The sequence below is a fragment of the Plecotus auritus genome (genome assembly GCF_963455305.1).
Source record: "Plecotus auritus genome assembly, chromosome: 10".
Lineage (NCBI taxonomy): Eukaryota > Metazoa > Chordata > Mammalia > Chiroptera > Vespertilionidae > Plecotus > Plecotus auritus.
Window position 1 is genome coordinate 55522216 of NC_137785.1, and position 24532 is coordinate 55546747.

Below are 24532 nucleotides of genomic sequence, written 5' to 3' on the forward strand. Positions count from 1 at the left end.
AGGTGTGCAGACGGGCATATGCATGACAGCGCAAGAGGACGCCTCCAAATCTGGGATGTCCTCAAGGTGATGAGCCAAGGGATGACCTAAACACATGTTTTGGAAAACCTCTCTGAAGCTCAATTTCTTCAGGGGTCCTCAAACTGCGGCCCGCCGAGGACATTTATCTGGCCCACCAGGTGCTGCTGCCTGTCCTGCTTAGCAGCCGACTCGTCCCGGGCCCACAGTGCGCATAGGAATTTGTTCATAGTTTTTTTTTTTTAAACTATAGTCCGGCCCTCCAACGGTCTGAGGGACAGTGAACTGGGCCCCTGTTTAAAAAGTTTGAGGACCCCTGGTCTAGATTATGGGGATAGCCAATAACTGGATCATGAGTGAAACTGATGTTGTATATTAAGCATTTCAAGTAATAGGTGTTCAATCAATATTATTGCCTTCTCCCCAACCCCTCCTGATTACTCTCCCATGGGAAGTGGAAGTTAAGGAGAAAGGGGACCCCATTCATTCTTGCTCTGTTACTAGCTAGCCATAGGAACCTAGACAGGTCACTCCCTTGTCTGGGCCCTGCAATCTACAGAGTAAGACTTATCTACTTACATTAGACTTTATACAAAATTAAGGAAGGTTGACGAATGCAAAGTCAATATACCAAAAGCCATCTGTATTTCTATAGAACAGCAACAGACACAAAAAGCAATTCATAAAAAGCAATTCCAAGACCATCCAATATCTAGCTGTAAGTCTAACAAAAAGCATATAAAAATTTCCCCATAGACATACAAATACCCCCCAATACAAATATTTTGAAGAGAAATGATAATAACCCAAGTTAATGGGGAAACCTAACCTTGTCATGGATCAAGAAGACTCGAGATCTAAAGATGTCAATTCTCCCCAAACAGATTAGTGGATTCAAAGAAATTGCAATCAAAATCCCAATAGGTGTGTGTGTGTGTGTGTGTGTGTGTGTGTGTGTGTGTGTGTAGCATAAACTATTCTAACATTTACATGCCAACACAAAGGGCAAAACACTTCTAAAGAGGACCCAGTTGGGGGTGTTTGCTAAACCAAATATCCAGACATGTTATAAAGCCATACTCATCAAGACGGAACGGCACTGACACAGGAATAGAGTCCAATGGGATGGAAGAGAGAGCCAACAAAAAGGTCCCTGCATATAGAAACACTTGGCTTACACACAGTTGGCTCTACAGAACAGTGGTGCAAAATGGCTTTTCAACAGGCAGAGCTGGGACAAATGGTTAACCATTAGGGGAAAAAGAAAACTTTCGCCACATATAAGAATCAATTACAGGTGAATTAAAACAAAGAAGGGAAAACTGAAAGATCTGACTACAGTAAAAATGAGAACATTTTTTTTTAAATCACATTAACAAAGTGAAGACCTAGAGAGCAGGAGGTAATGTTTGCAATGAATACATTTGGGAAAGGACTAGTATCCATCACATATAAAGAACTCCCACAAATCAATGAGAAAATTAGAACCTAAAAAAAAAAAAAAAAGGCAACAAAAGAACAAGTGATTCACAAAAGAGGAAATCCAACGTCCATTACACATATAAAATGTTGTCCACCTCATTAGTAGTCTAGAACAGGTAAAGTCAAACCACAACCAGGTACTACCACTGACCTGTCAGTTTGGCAAAAAATTAAAAAGCTTGGCAATATCAAATAGGAGCAAGGATTTGGAACGACAGAAACTCTCTCTGCTAGTGTGAGTATAAAACGGAATAACCACCTTGGAAAACACTGTGGCATTATCTAACCCAGCTGACGATTCCCAGCAATTCCGCTTCAAAGAACACTTCACAAATGCACGTGCCTCAGGATCTATCTAACCAGGTATGCACAGCAGCATCCTTCATTATAACCCAAAGGCACATAAACCGTCCAATGGGTAAATGAACTGCAGTACACTCATAGCTGGTATACAGCAATGAATGCTATCTAGCAACGGAGTGGGTAACACCGGGTAGGGCAAAGGTAGATTTACAGTTGTTTGCATGGAAAATAATACAATAATTTATAATAAAGAATAATACAAGAATAAGCTCTGTGTTTCACCTACTCACAACTACGAGCCTACTTTTGCCCCACCTTGTGTAAGAGGACGCCTACATAGGGGGCCAAGTCTACAGAAAAGCAAGGGAACACCATGAAAGTCAAGGTCGTGGGAGTGAGGGAGGCTGCTGTGACCAAGAAGGGATATTTAGGGAGCTTCTTGGATTCTAGCAATGTCCTAGATTTTCACCTGGTGATCGTTACATGAGCACCTGCTTTTAAAACACGAGTTAACCATGGAAGATTACCACACCTTTTGCATGTATATGGACCTGTGTCATAACAAAAATGCTTTTTTTTGTTCAAACAAAAAGACAGTTTCAATGTTACCTCCTCCAGAAGCCTTCCCATATGGCACCGAGCCAGGGGCTACCTCAGCATCCTCACCTCACAGCTGGCCGTAATGCCTACAACTGGACGGCACCCCCACCCTCGAGGGCAGGGATGGGCCCTGTCTTGGCTCACCAACTGTATCCTGTGTTGATCACATGGTAAGTGCTCCATAAATATTTGCTAACTTAATCAGTGTCTGCACTGAAAGATGTGAGCTGGTGAAAGTAATTAGCCCTGAACCCATCAATGGACATCCAGGAAGGAGGTACTGAGCGATGTGATGGAAGGAGAGACACCCCCAGAGTCAGAAAAACTGGGACCTAGCTCCTCACGTTCCGGCCACGTCACCTTCGGTAAATCACCTTTTTCTCTGATAGCAAAAATGATATAAATAGCTACTATTTAGTGCATTTGAACCCTGTGCCTTCAGCGGTGTTACCTCATTTAATCCCCACAGCGTATCTGCAAGGTGTTTATTTTTCATCTCTTTTTACTGATTAGGAAACAGGTTCAGGGAGCTTACATAATTCCCCCAAATCACACTGACAGCAAAAAAAAAAAAAAAAAAGGCAACGCCAATATCTCCAAAATGCATGCTTCTGATCTTGAGGCGCCAACTCCATTTCACCTCCGTTTCTTCACCTGTAAGATGGGGATGTGGTGATTCTGTGCAGCCTGACACGGCTGCTATAAGGCTTGAAGGAGGCCATGAAGGTAGAAGCATCCTGTCAGCTGTAACGTAAAGCACCACTCACATGTAAGACATATGCAATGAGCATCGACCATGGGCCCCCACAGATGGCTTCTCCCCACAGCGAGCTTGCACACCAGTTGTAAAGGAAAGCTACGCCAACAGGAAAACCAGGAACGCGCGCCAATGAGCGGATTTTAGAAAGCCACCGGGAACTGCCCACAAGACAGGCTGAAGACCAGCGGTGAGAGGGCCTGCTGCTTGGACTGTGCAACGGAACTGCTGCCACGCGTACGCCGATGGTCCACCTTCCGCACAGCAGCATACAGTCCGATGAGGTTTATTACACATATACAGTTGTGTAATCACCACTACAGAGAAGACGGAATATTTCCATCGCCTCCAAAAGTTCCCTGTGGCCCTCTGTACTCAATCTCTCCTTCCTACGATCCTTAGGAACCACAGATGTCATTTCTGTCCCTATGGTCTTGCTTTTTCTCCGAATGCAGAGGGATCTTTGTAATCTACAGGCCAGGTCAAGTTGTCCCGTCTTTCAACACCCCCATGGCATTCAGAATGAAACCCAAATGCCTCTCCAGGGCCGCCATGGAGGCTCCTCCCGGCCTCTTTTTTTAATTATCTTGTTGAAAGTATTTCAGATGTCTTCCCTCCCCACCCCCTGCCCCCACCGGCCCCTTCTAGCCTGCCCCGGGTCCCACTCCTTCCCCAGGCCTCTTTAATCTCATTTTGCATCACTTTTCCTTCCCTATGGTCCAGCCTCCCTGGCCTTCTTTTTGCTCATTTCAGCCTCGAGCCTTTGCATCTTTGATTCCTGCTTCCTCAGATCTTTCCTGACCCCGCGTTCTTATCCCTCATCTCCTCTGACCACTCTGCACCATGTCATCCTGATTTCCTCCGTGAGAACACATCATGACATGAAATGACCTTGCTTACTCACTTACTCGTTTACTGTCTACCTCCCTTCTCTAAAACTATAAGGTCCTTGAGGCCGGGGCTGGGGTGGGGGTGGGAGGGGCTTGTTGGTCTTATTAAGAGCTCTAGTCCTAAAAACGTGGAAAGTGTCAACCCATGGTTGGTCATGGGTCATTGGTAATTCAAAGAATGAACAAACAGGTGCCAAAGATGTTAGGGAACAGTGAGGTCCACGTGATTGGAACTCTAAAGCAAGGATTCAAAGAAGACGCAGACCTCATATTGGACGTGGGGGTAAAGGGTGGGAGGAACGGCTATGACTTAGGACCAGGGTCTCCCCACTGCCATTCTATCAGCCCTTCCCCAAAGCCCCCCACTGATGGGGCCACAGAGTGCCTTGGAGACAACGCAGGTGCCTCTCCGGCCCTTGCCCGTCGGCGCCCTCAGGTGTGTGGCTCTCCAGAGGCAGGGCCTCCCCAGCTCTTCTGGGCTGGAGGCCCTCCACGCAGCCGAGGCTGTTCTGCCTTGTGCTCTGGGCTCCCTGCAGCAATCCTCCCCGTGGAAGAGCAGCACACGATCCTGCTCTTGCAAACCCGGCCAGCATTCCGAGACCAATGCCTACCTTGCCTTGCAGGCCTCCACACGCTCAGCGGAGGGCACACGTGGATGCAACACGCACGGGTGTCCACAATTCCCTGAGCTGATGTCCCAGTTTTCTTTCTCAATTAGCACTCGGTTTCTGAAAGCTTCATTTTGTTATAATTTATTATCCCAGTTGGGGGTGGCCAAGGGAGAAGGCGGGGGATTCCTTTGCCAGGAGAACATCTGTTTTGCGGGTCAGCAAGATTTAAGTGACGACCTGGAGACTCCTCCGGCTCCCGTTCTCCAACCCCTCTCCCCAGTTGGAACTACCTAGGAGTCTACTGAAGGCAGGTTTCCCTGCTCACCTCCACAATGGGGGAGCTCCCTCCCGGGGTCCCCCTTCTCCTCTCCACCTGTGTACTCACCCCAGGGGTGTGGCACCCACTCTCATGACCCTACCACGCAGGGCAGCTGAGCCCAATTCTCCTTCCAGCTCTGACCTCTCTTCTAAACACCAGAATGACTTCCTGAGAAAACCACTGAACATTGCGAGCATAACCCAAGCGTTATCCTGCAAGGACCTGAGACGGGCCCTTGTGCTTTTTTTTTTTTTTTTTTTTAAATATATTTTATTGATTTTTCACAGAGAGGAAGGAAGAGGGATAGAGAGCTAGAAACATCGATAAGAGAGAAACATCGATCAGCTGCCTCCTGCACACCTCCCACTGGGGATGTGCCCGCAACCAAGTTACGTGCCCTTGACCGGAATCGAACCCGGGACCCCCCAGTCCGCAGGCCGACGCTCTATCCACTGAGCCAAACCGGTTTTGGCAGGCCCTTGTGCTTTGACTTGCTACCTTCTTTCTGTTACCTCTCTCCTGCTCCTATGCTTCCTAACTTGACAACATAACTCCATCACCCAGGTTCAAGACGGGGAAGACCTCTCTTCTCCATATGTTGACCCGGACACCAGGTCTCAGCTCTTCTTCCTCCAAAATCTCTCCTCCATCCAACTCCTAATTGACTTCCCTACCAATTTCCTAGTTTAGATTAAAAAAAAAAAATCGCTCTGTTCCCAAGCCTCTTCTCCAGTGTCCCTTCTCCAAGTTCCACGACATGGTGCCCTACTATCCTACCATGAAGTATGCGGTCAAAGAATATACATACCCCTTAGCAAAATGCCCAGGAAGCCCTACCATCTAGCTCTAGTCTTCCTCTCCAACCACTTCTCCTCATACTCTCACAACCCCCAACTCTTTGGTCACAGAAGGCTGTCCACTACTCCCGGGCGGTGCCCTGCATGTTGGTCTCTTACTTCTGTGCTTTAGCTCATACTGTTCCTTCTTCCTGGAAGGCCTTACCTTTTTCATCAGGATGACTCTGGTTGTCAAGGAGAGAATTCCAGCTGAAATAAGTTTATGTAAAAGAAGAGATTTATTGATTCACATAAGTGCCCAGTCCCTACAGCCACCACCAGAGATCACAATAATACCACCAGATGTCCTTCTTACTTCCTCTCTCCCCAGTCCCTCACCCATCTTCCATGTCTCTCTTGTAATATGCAAGCTTCCTCCTTGCAGAGAGCAATGGAAGTGTGGAAAAATGGCCAGAGAAGGTTCTAGGCTTCCATCATTCCAACCCAGCGAGGGTATTACTGCAATCCCCGACAAAGAGTTTCTTCTCATAATAACTATAACATTCCAGAGAAGGACAGTGACTGGCCTGGCTTGAGTCCCATCCCATCCCTGGGCCAATCACTGTGGCCAGGAGAATAGGATATTGTGAATGGCAAGGCCTGAGTCTTGCCCACTTCCATCTTTAAGCGCCAGGAGGGAGTGAGGGGCAGCCCCACCAGAACAGCCTAGAACAGCCGTGGGCAAACTACGGCCTGCGAGCCGGATCCGGCTGTTCTATCCGGTTCTCTTGCTCTCCCCTCCGCTCCTTTACTTTGAATTTATATTAGTTCACACAAACACTCCATCCATGCTTTTGTTCCGGCCCTCCGGTCCAGTTTAAGAACCCATTGTGGCCCTCGAGTCAAAAAGTTTGCCCACCCCCGGCCTAGAATGAGGGAAGCTGGGCAGAGTAAAACAACGTGTGTCCACTAAACTCTCATTCTCCAGCTAGCTGCCTTGAGGTATCATCCTGAGTGCAACTTAAACGCCATCATTGCCTCTTCTCTGCCCTATGCACTGATTGGTCTCCTCCAAATGACTGAACTCTCTGAGGACAGAAACTGGATCTCTCTGTGATCAGCATAAAGCCTCACCCGAAGGTGTGACTCCAAAAATTTTTCACAGTCTGCAATTACTTCGTCCAATTATTTATTAACGGAGTTATTGTCTGATTCCCTTGGGACATGACCTGCTCACCACCGAATCTCTAAACACCTAGAATAGCGCCTAACACAGGTGCTAGATAAACACTGGGCAAATGAATATATCAGTAGCTTGAATGGAAGCGATTACCAGTCTTTGGCATGCCGGTAAATAAGCACAGCTGCTTTTTAATTCCTCCCAATCCACAGAGAAAAATAACACTTTCTCCCTAAGTTGTCCCTCTTAGGCCTTCATTTTTCCTGTGTCAGGGAAAACACTACCATCCCACCAGCGCCCAAACCAGGAATCCTGGACTCATTCTTGTCTGCATCCTTGACAATGTGGTGCCTTCTCAATGTCCTTCCGATTTATCATCAAAGGTGTTCCATTATCCCACTGCCCAAATATCTCTTAAACTGGACTCCCTTTCCGACCCCTCCTCTCAACTGCTTTAATTCAGTTCTTAATTTTTTCCCACCTGGATCACAGGAATAACTTTCCATCTGGTCTTCTAACCTCCAGACCTGACTCCCTGGTCCAGTCCATGTAGGAGATCTTTCTAAAGTTCAAACTGATCCTGCTACTCATTTCTTAAAAGCCTTTCATAACATCTAATTATAAGACTAAAATCCAAAGTCCTTAGCACAACAGTGAAGGCCACTCATGATCTGATCTCTGTCTCATCTTTCACGTTTCACCTCTTGACAATTCTTTCACATATTGTTCTCTAAATCAAAGCAAATTATTTTACATTCCCGGCATGTTCCTTATGGTGACATATTTTTTTTATTTTAAATGTTTTTATTGATTTTTGAGAGAGGGGAAGGGAGAAGGATAGAGAGAGAAACATTGAATGAGAAAGAAACATTGATCGGCTGCTTCTTGCATGCCTCTCACAGCCTGGGCATGTGTCCTAACTGGGAATTGAACCGGTGACCTCTTGGTTCATGGGTTGACACTCAACCATTGAGCCACCCTGGCAGGGCTGGTAATGTCTCTTAGTGCCTTTGCACATGCTGGTCCCTCTGCCTGGAATTCCTTTTTCCCACCTGGCTAACTTCCTCATTTTTAAGACTCAGCCCACATGCCACTTTCTTTTGGACAACCTCTAAACTTCCTGCCTAGAGAAGGCACCCTCTGGTTTCCCACAGCTTCGTGGCACTTCCTGCCCTGAAGTGTAAGCATCTTTCACATGTAGCTTCCTTGAGGCTGAATTCTTTGAGGGTAGAGACAGACCTTTCTCTCTACCTCCATCACATCATGTATATGTCTAGCACATAGTAGGCACTCAGCAAATGCTTATGGATGGACAGATGTGACTGATGGATCGACACATGAGTGAACAGTTGCATGGATGGATATCTTACTATCCTGTCTTCCCCAAGCCACCACCTTCCACCAAAGCCAGCACCTTCACTGGCAGCTTCTCTCTTTGGCCACCCACCTACAAATGGACCACGCCTCTGAGGCAGGAATGGAAAATGACTTCAGGAACTGTCCAGAGGATGGTTAGGGAACACCCTGGTATCAGAATCAATGTGACAGATGATGATGGCCACCACCCCTACTTTCAGAAGGAACCCAGCACCAACCAAACACTTTCTCAGCTACCAACCTCAACCAAGGCTAGTGCCATCCCACTTGCTGATGGGTACTGGGTCCTTGCCTGCTCACGCTCCATTGGCGGTGGTCTAGTAAGAACTGTGTGGGGTTAGAATGGAAAGGACATAAATTTTGGAATTAGACAAATCGGGATCTCAATGCATTGCTGTCCCTTACTATGCTGTGTGGCCCTGAGCAAGCCATTTAACTTCTCTCAGCCCCACTTCCTCATCTGTAAAATGGAGCTGATGACTGCATTTCCTCATAAGCTGGTGTGAAAAAACAAGTGAGGATGAGGGACTGGATTGAAAATGATGACCACAGCCTACGATCATCAAAGGCTTGCAGTATCATGATTCCAGCTCATGTAGAAGTGCATTTGCATTCCTGGTGGATCTCATTTCTTTCTCTCTTTTCTTCAACTAACATTTATGAAGTACCTCCTTTGTGCCAAACATTGGGCTCAGTGCTGTCTTAGGAGCAAAAATAAGTCTCCATTCCTGCTTTAGAGAGTCCTGGTAGGGAGGGGGCATCCAGACCAGCAAGGGAGACATGCATAAACACCTAGTTAACTCCCAAGGTGTAATAAACATTCGTGCTCTGAGACCTGGAGGCAGTGCATCCAGGGTTGATTTTACTGCATGGGGATTTTACTGTCTGTTGGCTAAGACACAGGTAAGAGAAACCAGGGTAAATTATTGACCATGGAGTCCTATCCTTATATTTCCTTATATACCCTCCCCTTATATACACTGAACGCATAATAATCTGGCCACTCAGTGTGTGTGTGTGTGTGTGAATATATATATATATATTAGAGGCCCGGTGCATGAATTCATGCATGGGTGGGGTCCGGCCAGCCTAGCCAGGGGGAGGGGACATGGGTGGTTGGCCGGCCTGCCTGCTGGTCGAACTCCTGGTCGAGGGGACAATTTGCATATTAGACTTCTATTATATAGGATATACTGAGTGGCCAGATTATTACGCGTTCAGAGATCATAATAATCTGGCCACTCAGTGTATATCCCCTTTTCTCTTTCATCCATTCTTGGTCGAGAAATCAAGTGAGTAGGGGGACAAGTTCAGAGCACTGACTATTAGCTTTGCAGTATTTTATTTTACTTTAATTTTTGGTGCTATGAAAAGTACAATGTTTTTCCTCTTCTCTGTAAAGAAAATTAGAACTAAAGATGGCTCAGCAGATAAAAGCTGTGGGCGGTAAATACTCCCACAATTCCCCCTGCATTTCAGGCTTCTAGGTTTCTCTTTGCATCTACTGTGTCTTAGAGCTAGAAACCTTCACGAGGCCCGAGACATTCTAGAGTGCAAGCCCATATCCCAATTAAGACATGAATTACGGACTAAATGACTTGCCCAAAGTCTAATTAGACAATGAGTCAAAATTAAAACCAGTTCTCCTGATCCTCCCCCTTTACCGGTCTGCAATCTCTCAAGTCCCTGGATCTTAGGCACGTGAACCCCAGCAAGATCCTTCACCTGCAGCCCTCCTGGTGGAAGTCAGGGCTATCTCCATTTCTAAGCGTTCTGGAAGCCACAGACAAACTTCTCCTTCTAACATGTCATTGGGTCTCTCTTCCCAGCAACATCCTGTTTCTTACTAACAGGATACTTTCAGATCCTCCTTTTTGGTTTGTGAGAACCACGTCTGCATGAAACGTTTGGTTAGAGGTGGTTTTCTCAAAATGCCTCTCCGGACTATGACTTTTCTGGCTGACAAAGCTTTGCGGTTGAGGTTGCTCTTGTGCAATTACCTTGGCCTTAAAAGAGCTTTCACAGGTACCCCTACCCCTGCAAGATGGAACCATAATCGATACTTTTACAGTTATTCATTTAAAAAAATATATTTTTATTGATTTCAGAAAAGAAGGGAGAGAGATACAAACATCAATAATGAAAGAGAATCACTGATCGGCTGCCTCCTGCACGCCCCACACTAGGAATGGAACCCGTAACCCGACCATGTGCCCTGACCGGGAATCGAACGCTGACCTCCTGGTTCATAGGTTGACGCTTAACCACTGATCCATGCTGGCTCGGTGGTGCTTTTATATTTAGGGACCTTGCATCAGGGACCTCAAAGGCTCTGAAAAGGAAGGTAATTCCCAATTCCATAGACCACTTGGGACAGGAAAGGAGCTTGGGGTAGACCTGGTCCAACTTTTTAGGAAACAGAGAAGCAGGGACAGAGCCACTTGTCTCGACTCCAGGTCCAGTGCTCTTTCTCCCTCTTTGTACTATCACTCCAGCTTCTTGGGCTGAAGCAGCTGCGCCATCAAAAATGTCACATCACTTATGACAACACTGTTTGTTATATAACTGCTGCTGCAGAGCAGGCAAGGGGAAGAAGCCATGAGCATGATCCACGGCCACCCCGCCCCCGCCCCCCAGCACCTGGCTGTCAGGGCAGCGAAGTCCCATATACCGGGGAAGAGAACTCCAAATGAAAAGGGAGCACCTGCTAACCAATCAAAGGAATAAAAACTAGAGCTGACATTTATATGATTTTTTGCAAACTGTTATAAGGGCAATTCATATGGTACATCATTTAATGCTCACAACAACCCCATTAGGTAGTTATTTTTATCATCAGGCCCATTTTACAGGCAAAGAAACTGAGGCACCAAAAGGTAAGTATCATGTTCCAGGTCACACATCTCGTTAGTGGTAGAGCCGAGATTTGAAGCCAGGCAGTTTGGTTACAGAGTCCATGATCTTAATCACGTCTCAAGTTTAGAGAAGCATGCTAAACGGCTTCTCTAAATGAGAAACTACCTAGTTCTTTGAATCAGTAAATAGGTCATTATTCCGTCCTCTCCTCCCCCTCTCTGCTGGTGACTGATAGGTTGCATGCTTTCTTTTCTAACCACTATTGTACGTAAGTGGGAGGCGCAGAATAAAATAAGAATGCAAGACAAATTCCAAAAAATCCTTAGAATGGAGTTCATCTGAACACCTTCAAGCTTTTTATGATGATGCCATCAATAAGGAAAGTGGAGTGAAGTGCCCTTCTCATAGCATCTGCTGTTTGAATATCCATATAGTACGTGTGTACACACACACACACACACACACACACACATTTACTTTTCTTCTTTCAAAATCAAAAATTGTTCATTGCTAGGGTCAGTTTGGGGCTAACTCTTTCCAATATGGTTCCCGCTCTGCGCCCCCCCCCCGCCCCCCCCCGCCCCGCCACCAGTCTGAAATCATCTCTTCACCAGCTTGTCTATTGTCTTTCGGCCCAAGATGTGCTCTTGTGATAATGGTCTATCTAGCTTCACAAGAAATGAGACTTCAAAACACCCTGGGACACAGGGAGCCAAGTCCCCGAATCCAGAGGGCCTGAGCACATGTCAGAAAAACAGGACCTTATTCTACTGTTAACAGAGATAGGGTGCTGTGAGCAGCTGAAAACCATGGGTGATCCGGCCCTCTCTTTAGCAGACGAGGCATGCTAAGCAGCACAACATAATCTGGGGAATTCCTGTGCTAAGGACACAAGACTACTCTGATTCCAGGCGCGGTAAATCAAATCTATCCCCACACAGAGAGCACAGGAATTCTGGATGCCTTTCCAGTCATGTCAATCCCCCCTAAAACCTCATCCATGTCATCTCATCAGCAACAACACATTCCACGAGCAGACAGGTTCTATTTCAGAATCCAACAGGTACCCGAGGCTCCAAATTCCATAGCTGATGCCTTAGGCCAGTGGTCGGCAAACTCGTTAGTCAACAGAGCCAAATATCAACAGCACGACTGAAATTTCTTTGGAGAGCCACATTTTTTAAACTTCTTCTAACGCCACTTCTTCAAAATAGACTCGGCCAGGCCGTGGTATTTTGTGGAAGAGCCACACACTCAAGGGGCCAAAGAGCCGCATGTGGCTCGCGAGCCGCGGTTTGCCGACCACGGCCTTAGGAGATCAGGTGGACTGTTGGTTACTTTTCTGGCAGGAAGGTCTGATGGTATTTACAGCTCAGTGAACAGTAAGGAGAGAGAGAGCACCATCCATCAGCAAAGGAGAGCTCATCTGCTACTTGATCTGACATTCTGTTCGTGCTCACGCCGTCTCCAGAGAGCAAGATGCATCCATTTGAATAAGCACGGAGAGCGGAGGAAACGAGGGGAGCAAAGCAGCCAAGAGAATGATTGCAGAAATAACAAGCCCGCAGATCTAGAAGAGTGGCTCTCAGCAGGGGACCCTTTGGGGATGTGCAGGAAACGCCCTGTTAGACAGCTGCACTTTTATGGAGCAATGGCTGCAAGTTGCTATTTGCCTCCACTCCTGCCTACCCCTTAGTAGGTGCTGAATAGGGGTGTGTTGAATGAACACAGGCTTGCCCAGAACCCAAGCCAAACAGTAGACACCCTAATTATAATACCAGGGTGAGCTCGTAGGGCAGAACCACCAGCTTCTGGCTGCAAGTGACATCTTAAGGCCGCCTTCCCTGACAGGGTGGGGGTCTGTCCTCAGAATCATATTCCATTATAAGTATAAGGGCTGGGATATTTGTATGAGCAAGATGTCTTTATCAGGCAAATCCTTAAATCTGTTTTACAATGGCACCGAGCACACATCCGAAGTGCTCCCTTTACTGTGTCCATTTATGTCAAGCATAGCTCAGCAGCTAGAAGGCCGTGCTTCACGGTCACTTCTGAAACCTCTCTCTTCCTAAAGATCCACTTAATGTTCCAGAGACAGAGAGCCTGGGCAGGACATCGCAGAAAACCCAACACCTCAAATGAGGGCAAACTGTGGTGCCCATGGCAACGCCACAGTTCATTTTACATTTTCATCAGGTAGATGGCCAAAGAGCAGTTGTTACTATTTGTTCAGAACGGGAAGTCACTTAAAGTGATATTCAGTTGATTCGATACTTCATAAAATAGAATTCTTTTTAAAAAATATTTTTATTGATTTCAGAGAGGAAGGGAGAGGGAGAGAGAGAGATAGAAACATCAATGATGAGAGAGAATCATCCATTGGCTGCCTCCCGCACGCCCCCTACTGGGGATCGAGCCCACAACCCCCTGCATGTGCCCTTGACTGGAATCGAACCTGGGACCCTTCAGTTCGCAGGCCGATGCTATCCATTGATCCAAACCAGCTGGGGCTAAAATAGAATTCTTTAAGAGATTTCTTTCTAAAGGTTTTGGTAATTAAATAAAATGAACTATTCTAGAATCTTTATTAGTCTGAATAACTAAAAGAGTCCCATTGATTGCAAAAATGGCGAGGTTGGCCCTGGCCGGTGTAGCTAGATCGTTTGGAGTGCCATTCCATGCACCAAAGGGTCATGGGTTTGACTTCTGGTCGGGGCATATACCCAGGTTTCAGGTTTGATCCCTGGTCGGGGCATGTAAGGGAGGCAACGGATCAATGTTTCTCTCTCTCTCTCTCCCTCTCCCTTCCTCGATCACTCCAATCAATTAAATAAAAATATTAGGGGAAAAAAGATGAGGTTTTATCACAGGTGAGGCCACAACCTACAAGCAAGCAAAATTATTTAAAATGCCACACGTAGAAAAGGACACTGATTACTCATGGTATGTGTGAAATTACATTTGTGCTGTTTCAATGATCAATGTTTATTTCTGAAAACTGTTATAAAATGCACTAAAATGTTTGGGATTGTCTGGACACATAGCTCCCACACACTAGTTCACAGTCACATACACAAATTCAATAAAACCCAGAAAGCTGTGTTCAAACGAAAGTTTTAATAAAGTATTAAGAACCAGGCTTTTAAAAGGACAGTCTAATCAGTGACATCTCTAAAGTGGATGCAAGTTTCCCATTAAAACATGCATCGAGCAAAATAATCCCCCAAGTCAGTCTCCCTGCTATGTTCCTAGGCTGATGCAGGTGCTGACACTTGTGGTAAGCAGACTGTGCCAGCCAGTGCTTTATCATACAACTCCAGTTATTACAGGTGTATGTGGAAGCCTATTCCTTCTTCTAATTAGCACGTTACAACATGGATGACAACACAGGCTGCATGGAATGGCTCTTGGCTCCTCTGGAAATGCTGGTTAAAAAGGATCTGGCGATGTCTGAATACCCCATAGTCTTCCCCTCTATCCAACAGGCTGAGCCACTAAATCGCAGACCCCATGAGGAAATCAGTGAGTTCTCGTAGGATGTCACCCATGGAGAACTCTCTAATTTCAGCTGCCCAGGTAAAATAAAACTGCAACCTAATGAACGCGTATGTATGGCCTGATAGGTTGGTCACAGATGGTACTGCACAGGCAAGCCCGGAATTGCTTTCTGTAAATGCCACCTAGATTTTCAGGCCCAGCCCCACCCACAGTTCAATTCTCCTGACTCAAGTGATGCTCAGCCAAGTGGTGATCAGCAAAATCATCTCCGCATGGGAGGACTCAAAAGAATTTGTCACTAGGATACAGTGACACCAATCCCACATTTTGTGGTTAATAAAACAAGTCCTGCATCCAGCTTGGCACAAGGCCCTCATCTGATTTATTTCAAGCCAAGCTGGAGGACTTACAGAAAAAGCTGTCATTCATGAATGCTTCAAGATAGGCCACCAGGGTCCCTTGTAGCAAAATTTACATGGGCCAGAAGTCTCTCTGACTGACCTTTTGAGCAAACATAGCCTATTTCCTAAAGAGGGTTGTATTTTCTTTTCTTTTTCCTTTTTTTATAAGTAATAGCTTTGCCTACAAAATCTCAGTCTTGCTTGAAATTTTTCTCCAAAAAGGTGTCCTGTGAGTGACAAAAGAGGGGGTGGGGGGTGCAGGGAAAATAAATGCTCGAATGTATGATTTAACCATCTCAAACATCAAAAGCTTAGAGTGGTCGCCCCCACTCCTCCCTTAATGGAACCAAATATGAGACACGTAGGACTTTCCCAGGGAAGTCTACATACAGCCTTCATTTAAGATTTCCTGCCCCAGTACATAATTAGGAATTTTCATTCTAAAATGGCACACCTATTTCCTCAGAGAGCCCTGCTATCTTTGAATAAAAAAGGCTAGGTGCCCTTTGGGGGACTCAGTGTATATTTTTAAACTTCTTATTATACCAACCTAATTTATGGGGCATGTTTAAGAAAACCAGGTAAGGAGTTGATTTGGCAGATGCAAAGTTAATTTGCAGATTCTAGCATACCACCCCCTTTCTTCTCTCTCTCTTCCCTGAGCATTCCGAACGCCTTCGGCCCCCTGGGAAGCAGCTCGGCTCTCTCCGTCCGGCCCCACTCGGTTCCGAACATCAACGAGTCCCTCCGAGCCCCGCACCCAGCCCGCAGCCGAGCCTTGCCGAGCACTGCCGAGCTGAGCACCATCGACTTTTCTGGCCTCGGCTGGGCGCTGTCCACCACTCGCAACGCCTGAAACATCACCCCGCTCCGGTAGCTGGTGGCCCGGGCTTCTACAGGGCTCGGAGCCCGCCACTGCAGATTACAGTCTTCTGAACTTTTAAAATATCCCCCTTGGCGAGAAAGGGGTGGCTCTGCTTGCACTGACCGACCTGCAAGGGCTCCCGGTAGATGCAACATGCACCTTGTTGCAAAGAGCAATTCCCCAGGCCCCGCCTCCCCATCCATTTGTGTTGCAAAAGCTCCAGAGAAGCCCCAGGCCAAATTACCCATGGCTCAGAGGGGTGCGGCGAGCCGAGGGGGCCTTAGCACAGAAAGTCCCTGGGGCCTCTCGAACAAAAATAAGAACATGTCAAGCAGACGGGGAAAATTGTCTCCAAGTCGCTACTCCCTACCATCATGGCGCCGCCTAGAACCCGCTTGTCATGCCTGTTACACATGCAAGAATTTTTGCATCTTGTTTCTGAAACCGCAAGCACGCTTCGTCTCCCACCCACCTTTCCACGAAAGGGGTTTTTATTTTCCCTTGTTTTCCAACGGGATGCAATTACTTCGGCTATTCTGTCAAGTTGAAAAATAATCATTTTTGTTTACTGCACAGCAACCCCTAATTAGGAGCTGTGTGTGCACGAAGGTGTCACAGCAAAGAGACGTGGAATCCTCGCTAAATGGTCTTAAGGAACTCCTCCATCCGGAACTGACAGGTCAACGGAAGCAGCAGGGTCAGGAGACTAGGAGGGCGCACCTCTTCCCTGCAGGCCACCCCCTCCCCAAGCAACCTGCCTGTGGGTTCAAACTGCCAGGGATGGGGCAAGAAGCGAGCCCGAGAGTGGGAAGGAGGGGCGAGGCTCCTTATTGAGAAAGTGGGGAAGGGAAGGAATATCCCATTTTGTTTTAATTTTCCACCATCATTCAAATCCACCCCCAGTTAATTAAGGAGGGGAAACTGATATCTAAGGCAGAAGGGGGCGGTGGCAAGTGGGGCCTGAAATCCGCATTGTGGGTAGATTACAGGGAACACGGCTTATGCAGAGTGTAAATAAATACACTGATAAAGGCCATAGCGTGAAGGGAAACTGCCAGTGTCAGGACAGCAAACGCTGGGAGAGTGGGTGAAGGAGGGGGGCAGCAAGGGGCGGGCATTCAGCCTCCCAGCCAGCGTCCCCTTTCCACCTCGGCCTTAGACCACAGCTGTACCAGTCACATCCACTTAGACACCCACCCCTCCCCTACCACACGCCCCTTCCCCTAACCCTCGTTCTCTTTTCTTGGGGGGTGGGGGGGCAGAAACCACAGCCTCCCAATTCAGCACCAAATCCATGAACAGCAAACATTTGATCCTCCACCCCAGCAATCTAGGGCTGGGTCCCCTCCATGTTTTAGCCAAGTTCAAAAATCACTGCCCCAGGAGAAGAGCTGGGGAGATGGGATTATAGATGTAAAGTAGGGGGGTAGAGGGTGGAGGGGGGAGGAGTGAGAAACAGAAGGAAACAGAGACCTAGAGACAGAATTGGAGGCAGTGATACACACAAAACACCCCACAAGCAAGAGTAATGATCATAACCATGCCAATAGTGTGATGTCCTGATCAATATGGCGGACACTGTCATTCATACAGCTACAAGCTCTCCCTGTCTCCCCCTCCCAAGAAAAAAACCACCCACCCAGGCAGCTGGGGTGAGGGACTCAGAACCAAGGTAGGGAGTGGGGGAGGGGAGTCAAATCCAGGTGTGTGTGTGTGTGTGTGTGTGTGTGTGTGTGTGTGTAAAAATTAAAAACCGGGCCTGGAGAGCAATGTGGAGTGAGCAAGGTAATACCAAAGATAAAAAATAATTCTTAATAAAAGTACCAATGCCACAGGGACTTACTTCATCTGCTTCACAATGGTGCTTTTTCCCGATTCTCCAGCCCCTGTTGGGACAGACAGGGGGGAAAACTGGTCAGTGTCAGTTTAGGGGAACGGGGTAGAGGGTGTGTGTGGAGGGGTAAGGCATGCGAGAGGGTGGGCGATCTTGGCACATGGTGATGCCACTTCGGGGACCAGGTTTCCCCGGGCGCGAATGGGGTAGGGGAGCTTGCGGAGGGGGGTGCGGAGTGGCCCGGGTCGGGGGATGGGGTGTCAGCCCAGTCCTTACCCAGCAGGAGTAATTTCACGTCTTTGGCGGCGCTGATGCCATCCTCTTTGAGGTTTTTCTCAATCGCCTTGCTCCGCTCGAGGGCGGCTCTCTCCTCGGCGCTCAGAGTACATCCCATGGCGGCCCCTTCCCTGCCACAGCCCGCACGACTCGGCTGGCACGGCTCCCCGGCTCGGCGCGCCCCCCACCCCCCCAGAGAGCAGAGCCTGGGCTCAGAGGGGGACAAAAAAAATCTCGATATCCTCCCTTTGGCTGAAAACAAAAATGTCGGGAAACCAGAGCCCCCCCAAATGACAGCCGCTCACAAGATTCTAGCAGCGGAGACTCGCGGCAGCTGGCGGGGCTCTGGGAGTGTCGAGGCGAGGGTGGCCGGGGTCTGGGGCTCGGGAGCCGAGGCAGGAGGAGCCCGCGGTCCGAGGAGGCGCGGGCTGCAGGCACGGAGGCTGGTGCACAACCCAAAATAAATAAAATAATAGTCGAGGCAGGAGCCGCAGCCGGAGCCGGCGGAGGGTGGGGTGGGGGGCAGGGTGGGTCCTTCTGCCGCTGCTGCCGGAGGAGGAGGAGGCGGCGGCGGTGGCGGCGGCGTGGGGTGTGGAGGGAGTGAGTTAGGGGGTGCTGCTAGTGCATGTGCATCGCCGATCCTCAGCCGTCGGTGCGTCCGCGGCGCCTTCGCCGACCCCCGCGCGCTGGGCAGGGCTGGGCAGGGGGCCGGCCCGGGGGACAGGTCTCTAGCGGGAGGCGGCGGCGCTGTCTCGCAGCGCTCGCATCGCCCGGAGCCTACCGGAGACCGGAGAGCGCGAGCGAGCCGCGGGCAGCCGGGAGCTCGAAGGGGAGAGAGGGAGCGAGAGAGAGGCTGGGAGGGAGGGGAGAAAAAAAATGAAGGGAGGGCTGGCGAGCGCGCGCGCCACAGCCCGGGCGGGGGAGGGGGCCAGCGCAGCGCGCGGTGCGCCAGCGACTCTGCGCACCCCGCAAGCCGGTCCGCCCGCTGACGTCAGCAGAGCCGCGCGCCGGCCCCGGGGACCGGGAGGGGCGGGGGCCGGGGAAACGCGCGCCCGGGCCCGCGTCAGCTGGCGGGGGCGCGCGCGGCGCGTCCTTCCCACCCCCCGCTCTCCCCGCACCCCCATCGCTTCCCCCAGGGCCCGCGGCTCCCCGGGTGGGCGCGTGCGGGCCCTGGCGGGGGCGGGGCCTGGGCTGGGCGCGCGCCGCGTCCCCTCCCCGCCCCGCGCACGGGCGGCGCCGGCCTCGGTGTCAATGGGAGCGCAGGGCTGGGCCTCCCCCGCGGCCGTCAGGTGGGCCTCCCGGCTCGCGCCCCGCGCCCCGCGCCGCCTCTCTCCCTCTCCGGCTTCCTCTCCATCTTGGCTCCAGCGGCTCGCCTTCGTGGTGCTTCTCCTGCAGCCGAGGCCGAATGACCTCAGCTAACGTGAGGAGACTGTGGGTCTGAGGAAACCTGCCTTCCAGATAATTCGCCTTTGAGGCGTGGGGGCAGATGCGGAATTATCGCTTCCTGCGCCCCCCAGACATTGATGGAGCACGTAGTATGGCTGTGCGGAGAGAGGCACACAGTAGGAGGAGACAAAGCCAGGGCCTGTCCTCCAGCCTCTGCCTCCGGGTGCCCGAGGTGTCGGTGCAGGGGGCAGCCCCACCCTGGGAGCTTGGGGAGGGAAGCGCCAGGTTTCCAGCGAGTGAGCTTCTGGCAAGTGCTCGCTCCCTAACGCAGTTGAAGCGCTCTTGCTCCTTCCAGACGGTTTAGCTTGGTTGAGGTCTTTGCACTGATTTCTCTTGTCCTGCCCCTTTCCAAAACACAAATCCATAAAGCGAATTTTGAATAGATTTTCTTCCTTTCCTCGTCTTCAAAAAAAAAATTTTCCCCATCTATTTTCTTTTTTGCAAATAAAGACCCAGAAACGCGGGTCAGTTACTCAGTGTACTAGGGAAACACGTACACATTTGCCAAACACCAGCCATGTTCTGGGTGGTCTCTGAGATTTTGAAGAAGCTAGTTCTCGTTGCACAACAATCAGTTCCACCAGACAGCCCCAGGGGACCTCCCAGAGCGAGGGGCCGATGGAAAGGTTGCCTGGGGACAGGAGAGGCAAGCGGCCAGGGGAAAACGTGTTTTCTAATCGCTGGGCATTTCCATGACTCTGAAAGCAAACTTGTTTGTTTCATTTCAACAATAGAACACACACACACACACACACCCCTGTTTTGGAAACGTTACCCAGTATAAAAATACATTTGCAATGGGGGTGGGAGGTGGTGGTGGGGTGGAGTTCAGGCCCACCCAGAAGAAAACATTTTCCCCCTGAATTTTTTAAATTTGTTATTTCCCAGTATGGGTTTGCCGCATTCTACACAAATAGCTATGTCAAAAGTGGTATGTAATGCAATTGCAATATCTAAATTTGAGCCACATTTTACTTTTCTAGGAATCTGACAAAGGACTCAGAGAGAGTTGTTTTATAAAGTAAATAACTTCTTCCCCATCTCTCCTCCGAACCCCCACCTGCACTCCAGTTTTCTTTTGTGTGTATGTTTAGAGGGGAGCTTAGGGGATAAAATCTGGTTTGCCTAAAATTAGGGTGTCACTGAGAGTCAGTTTTCCAGATCAAAAACAGAGCTAAGGTACCCAACATTCAATAGAATTTATTTCCTCATAAGTTTGCTAGGATGATTATGCAGATCTATCAGATAACGGAAAAAATTCAGCAACCTCACCAAGACTCCTCTATCCCTACAAAACTACATTTGAAAGCCTGAAAAGGTAAGACTATAACCATTCATTTGCAGGTGGTGGGTTATATTTTATATTTTAATGCTCTTTCATATCAAGTAATTCTTAAGATCTAAGCTCTAGGGGCATTGTGGCTTGTTTGGTTGAATCAAACTATCCTTGATTTTGGGTATATTTATTCTTTCTTGGTATCATACCTGGTCTGGTAGAGACGAAAACCTATTTTGTGTGTGTGTGTGTTTCTCTTTATTCACTCAATCCTTAAAAAGCACCCACTTGCTGTGTACAGAGTAATGTTCTAGGCCAGCGGTCGGCAAACTGTGGCTCGCGAGCCACATGCGGCTCTTTGGCCCCTTGAGTGTGGCTCTTCCACGAAATACCACGGCCTGGGCGAGTCTATTTTGAAGAAGTGGCATTAGAAGAAGTTTAAGTTTAAAATATTGGGCTCTCCAAAGAAATTTCAATCGTACTGTTGATATTTGGCTCTGTTGACGAATGAGTTTGCCGACCACTGTTCTAGGCACTTATAGACGTTGTATTTCAGGTTTGTCTACCTTGCTTTCTTTTTCTGGGTCACTTTGCATCTTTATAGATGGGCTTCATAAAAGACGGATAACAGTCCTAACCGGTTTGGTTCAGTGGATAGAGCGTCGGCCTGCGGACTGAAGGGTCCCAGGTTCGATTCTGGTCAAGGGCATGTACCTTGGTTGCGGGCACATACCCAGTGGGGAGTGTGCAGGAGGCAGCTGATCAATGTTTCTCTCTCATCGATGTTTCTGGCTCTCTATCCCTCTCCCTTCTTCTCTGTAAAAAAAAATCAATAAAATATATTTAAAAAAAAAGACGGATAAGAATCCTCTTCGTCTGTATAGTGCTTCACAGCTTACAGAGCACTTTTATAAAAATGATCTCATGTGATCCTCTCAAATAAACCTCAGGTACTGTGGTGTGGGAGGAGCATCCTGGCTAAGTGGGAAGAACTTATGAATCCAGATGGACCTGAGTACCCATTTTACAGTTGAAAAAACTGAGCCTCTGGGGGGAGGGTTGAAGAACTTTTGCAAGATCACGTGGTCATTATTAAGTAAGAAGCCAGGGCTCCTTTTACAGGTTTGTGGACTATTTGAAAAATAGCATGTTATATAAATACATAAAGCATGCCTCCTAGACTCACAGAAAATTATTCCCAATCCTAGGACCCAATTGTATCCTGGTCCCCCCAAAGGAAGTGAGGATGAGAACATCCCCGTTCTCTGTGTTATTAGTAATTGGATAATACCCCGATATCTGTCCACAGTGAATTCCTGTGGGGATAGGGAAAGGACAGTCCTAACATCAGGAATGATCAAATTCATCTGGTTTTATTTTATATGATCTTCAGAATTACATTTCTGTGATCATTGCTCTTGGCCAGAGAATAATGCTCATTTACTCCACCCTCAGTCAGCATTCCTCCTTGCACCCCGCACACATTGTTCAACACATTTTTTATTTTTAAAAGGTAATTAGAATATTTTATGTGCTCTCTAAAAGGAACAATGGCAAAAGCCTACATTAGGTTGCCTTTTTTACTGCAGGTGGCTCTTAATTCAGGAGGAAGTAATTTATGACATAAGCCAGATCCTCCAGCTCTGACTTACAGAATGTGGGCTGTCATGAGATGAACTGAATTTCCTTATTTGTTCCCTTTTGTTATTACTTTAATTAAATATGTGTGTATTGACAATCTATGGTGTTTAATATATTGGTTTAAACTCCAAGGGAGGTTTAGATATGAGCTTGGATTCGTGAAATCTTGAAATTCCTGGAATGTTTTCTCAAAACCGTTCACATGAGGATCAGTGTGTTTGTTAAAGGTTGTCACCTGTCTTACCAAGTCACACTCTTCTGCAATCTGCATTGCTAGCCATTCCCCACGTGGTTTTTCTGTGTACAACATGGGAGTGCTTACATTGAATCTGCATGTGTCAACTACTTTTGCTCGGAGCTTACTTTCTTAAAATCCAATATCTCACATGCTTCTCAATTCAACTTTTTAAAAAATGTTAATTGGTGTTGTGAGTGTGTGCGCGTGCACGTGTGTATGTGTGTGTGTGTGTGTTTTGTATTTCTGCCAAAGGAAAAAATTATGAAAATCACTACTCCTTATGAACACTACCGTCATGGGAAGAAAATAGGCTAACATGTGTGATTCATGAGCCAAATGAAATCAAACTAAATGTCAAGTGAATTAGACATTTTCGGGAGAATGGTAGATCACTGGAGATTTCAGTGTTCTGCACGAAGGGTTTCTATTATAAAATTGATAGTTCACAATCTAACTTAATGGTGAATATAATTTAGAACGTCTGGGTAAGACTAGTGTATGACTTAGTGTTTTGTGATAAATATCTGGCATTCCTGAGGGCAGATGCTGATCAAAGATTTGTTTTGTGTCGCTAGAAGGCCCCCTATTTTCCCCATATTCAGCACTTCTCTGACGGATAGTCTTTGGTGCACATCTCTCAGACTTACTGAGTTGGTGGTTCTCAAATGTCATTGTGCATGAGAATTACGTGGGATACTTTTAGAAATGCAGATTCCTGGGTCCTGCCCCTGAATCAGTAAGTCTGCGGTGGAGCCGGGAAATGTTCACTTCTACCATCAGACCTTCCCCTTCATGTGATGTCCTTTGAGAAACACCTCAGTGGACTGCAAACCCCGTTGAGGTGAAGGAGTTACCTGTTCACTTTGTGTGTATCCTGAAAGGTAAGCATGGCCCGTGAGGTCATCATCTTTAATACTTCTCAATTTAATTCACCTGGCTGTAAGCAAGGGCTAAATCACATCACATATTTAAGTTCTTCCCCGCTCTGAAACTTTTTGATTTCTCTGATAGAAATTGTGGGACTTGGTGATTCTAGAAAAAGTTTAAGATTGGGCGAGTTGAAAAAGGTAATGGATGTTTTCAAGTAAGGTTCTGACGTGTGAAAACGCACTGATTTTAAACACGCAAATGCGAGATTGACTGGCGTTTGGAAGCATGTGAGAAGAGCAAATGCTTTTGAAGTTCCCCTCAGAAAATTCTTTGCTAAGTTTTGTGTCTCATTTGTTATTTTGTAGAGTTTATAAAAATAAATGAGTTTCTTTAGAATAGGAATAAAAGATGCCAGGGGAAGAAAAAAGGTTTTGTGTACTTTTAAATGAAGGGATTTGAATAAAGGGGCAGATTAAGGCTCGCAGGTAATTGAATTGAGCTCTTAAGTTGTTGAAGTCCATTATGTGGTCATTCTTAAGAGTTCTACAACAGCATTCGTTGCTGTACTTTGATGGTACAAGAACCCCAAAGAGGGTGTGCTCATGGTTTTTCTCAATTCAGGATAGTAAGAGAATTCCACAGGGATGCATTTGGCTTGAATGGAGTGGGAAGTTGGAAGGGGCTAGGATTTGAGCTTTCAAATGGATAAGATTGACCAAGAGCTGAAATTGAAGTTGGAAGCTTTCGCTTAATAAGAAGGCGTTACTTAACAGCCATGGTCCCTGTTGTAATTTCCTTTCATTAGAAACCAAGATCCGTATTTGTTATAATGAGAGTAATAGTACTTTTCAACCTATCAGGGCTGGCATTGATAGATAAGATGAACAGGTACACGTTTGTAAAATATTTATTTAAACCTTATTAAGTCCTCCAGAAGACAGATTTCCTGACACAAAGGGTCTCTTGCATTATTTATCTTATTTCCTATCTCCACAGAGCCTTTCACACATGCAGCTCT

At 47.5% G+C, this 24532-nt stretch overlaps 2 protein-coding genes across 7 annotated transcripts in view; one reads left to right on the forward strand and one right to left on the reverse strand.

Annotated features, from left to right (window-relative positions):
* GNAO1 (G protein subunit alpha o1) overlaps positions 1 to 18983 on the reverse strand; it is a 131858-nt gene extending 112875 nt beyond the window's left edge. Inside the window, exons 1-2 of one of the 2 annotated variants that reach the window (XM_080643737.1) lie at positions 18044 to 18983; positions 17777 to 17819 (exon numbers count right to left, since the gene is read on the reverse strand). In XM_080643737.1, coding sequence (XP_080499863.1) covers positions 17777 to 17819; positions 18044 to 18161 — 161 coding nt within the window. In that variant the 5' untranslated portion in view covers positions 18162 to 18983. The remainder of the gene's footprint in view (positions 1 to 17776; positions 17820 to 18043) is intronic. The other variant, XM_080643738.1, reaches the window with a different exon arrangement.
* Positions 18984 to 19221: 238 nt separating this feature from the next.
* CES5A (carboxylesterase 5A) overlaps positions 19222 to 24532 on the forward strand; it is a 168217-nt gene continuing 162906 nt past the window's right edge. For all 5 annotated transcript variants that reach the window (XM_080643733.1, XM_080643732.1, XM_080643735.1 and 2 more), the window contains exon 1: positions 19222 to 20807. The gene's annotated coding sequence lies outside the window, so the exon portion shown is untranslated. The remainder of the gene's footprint in view (positions 20808 to 24532) is intronic.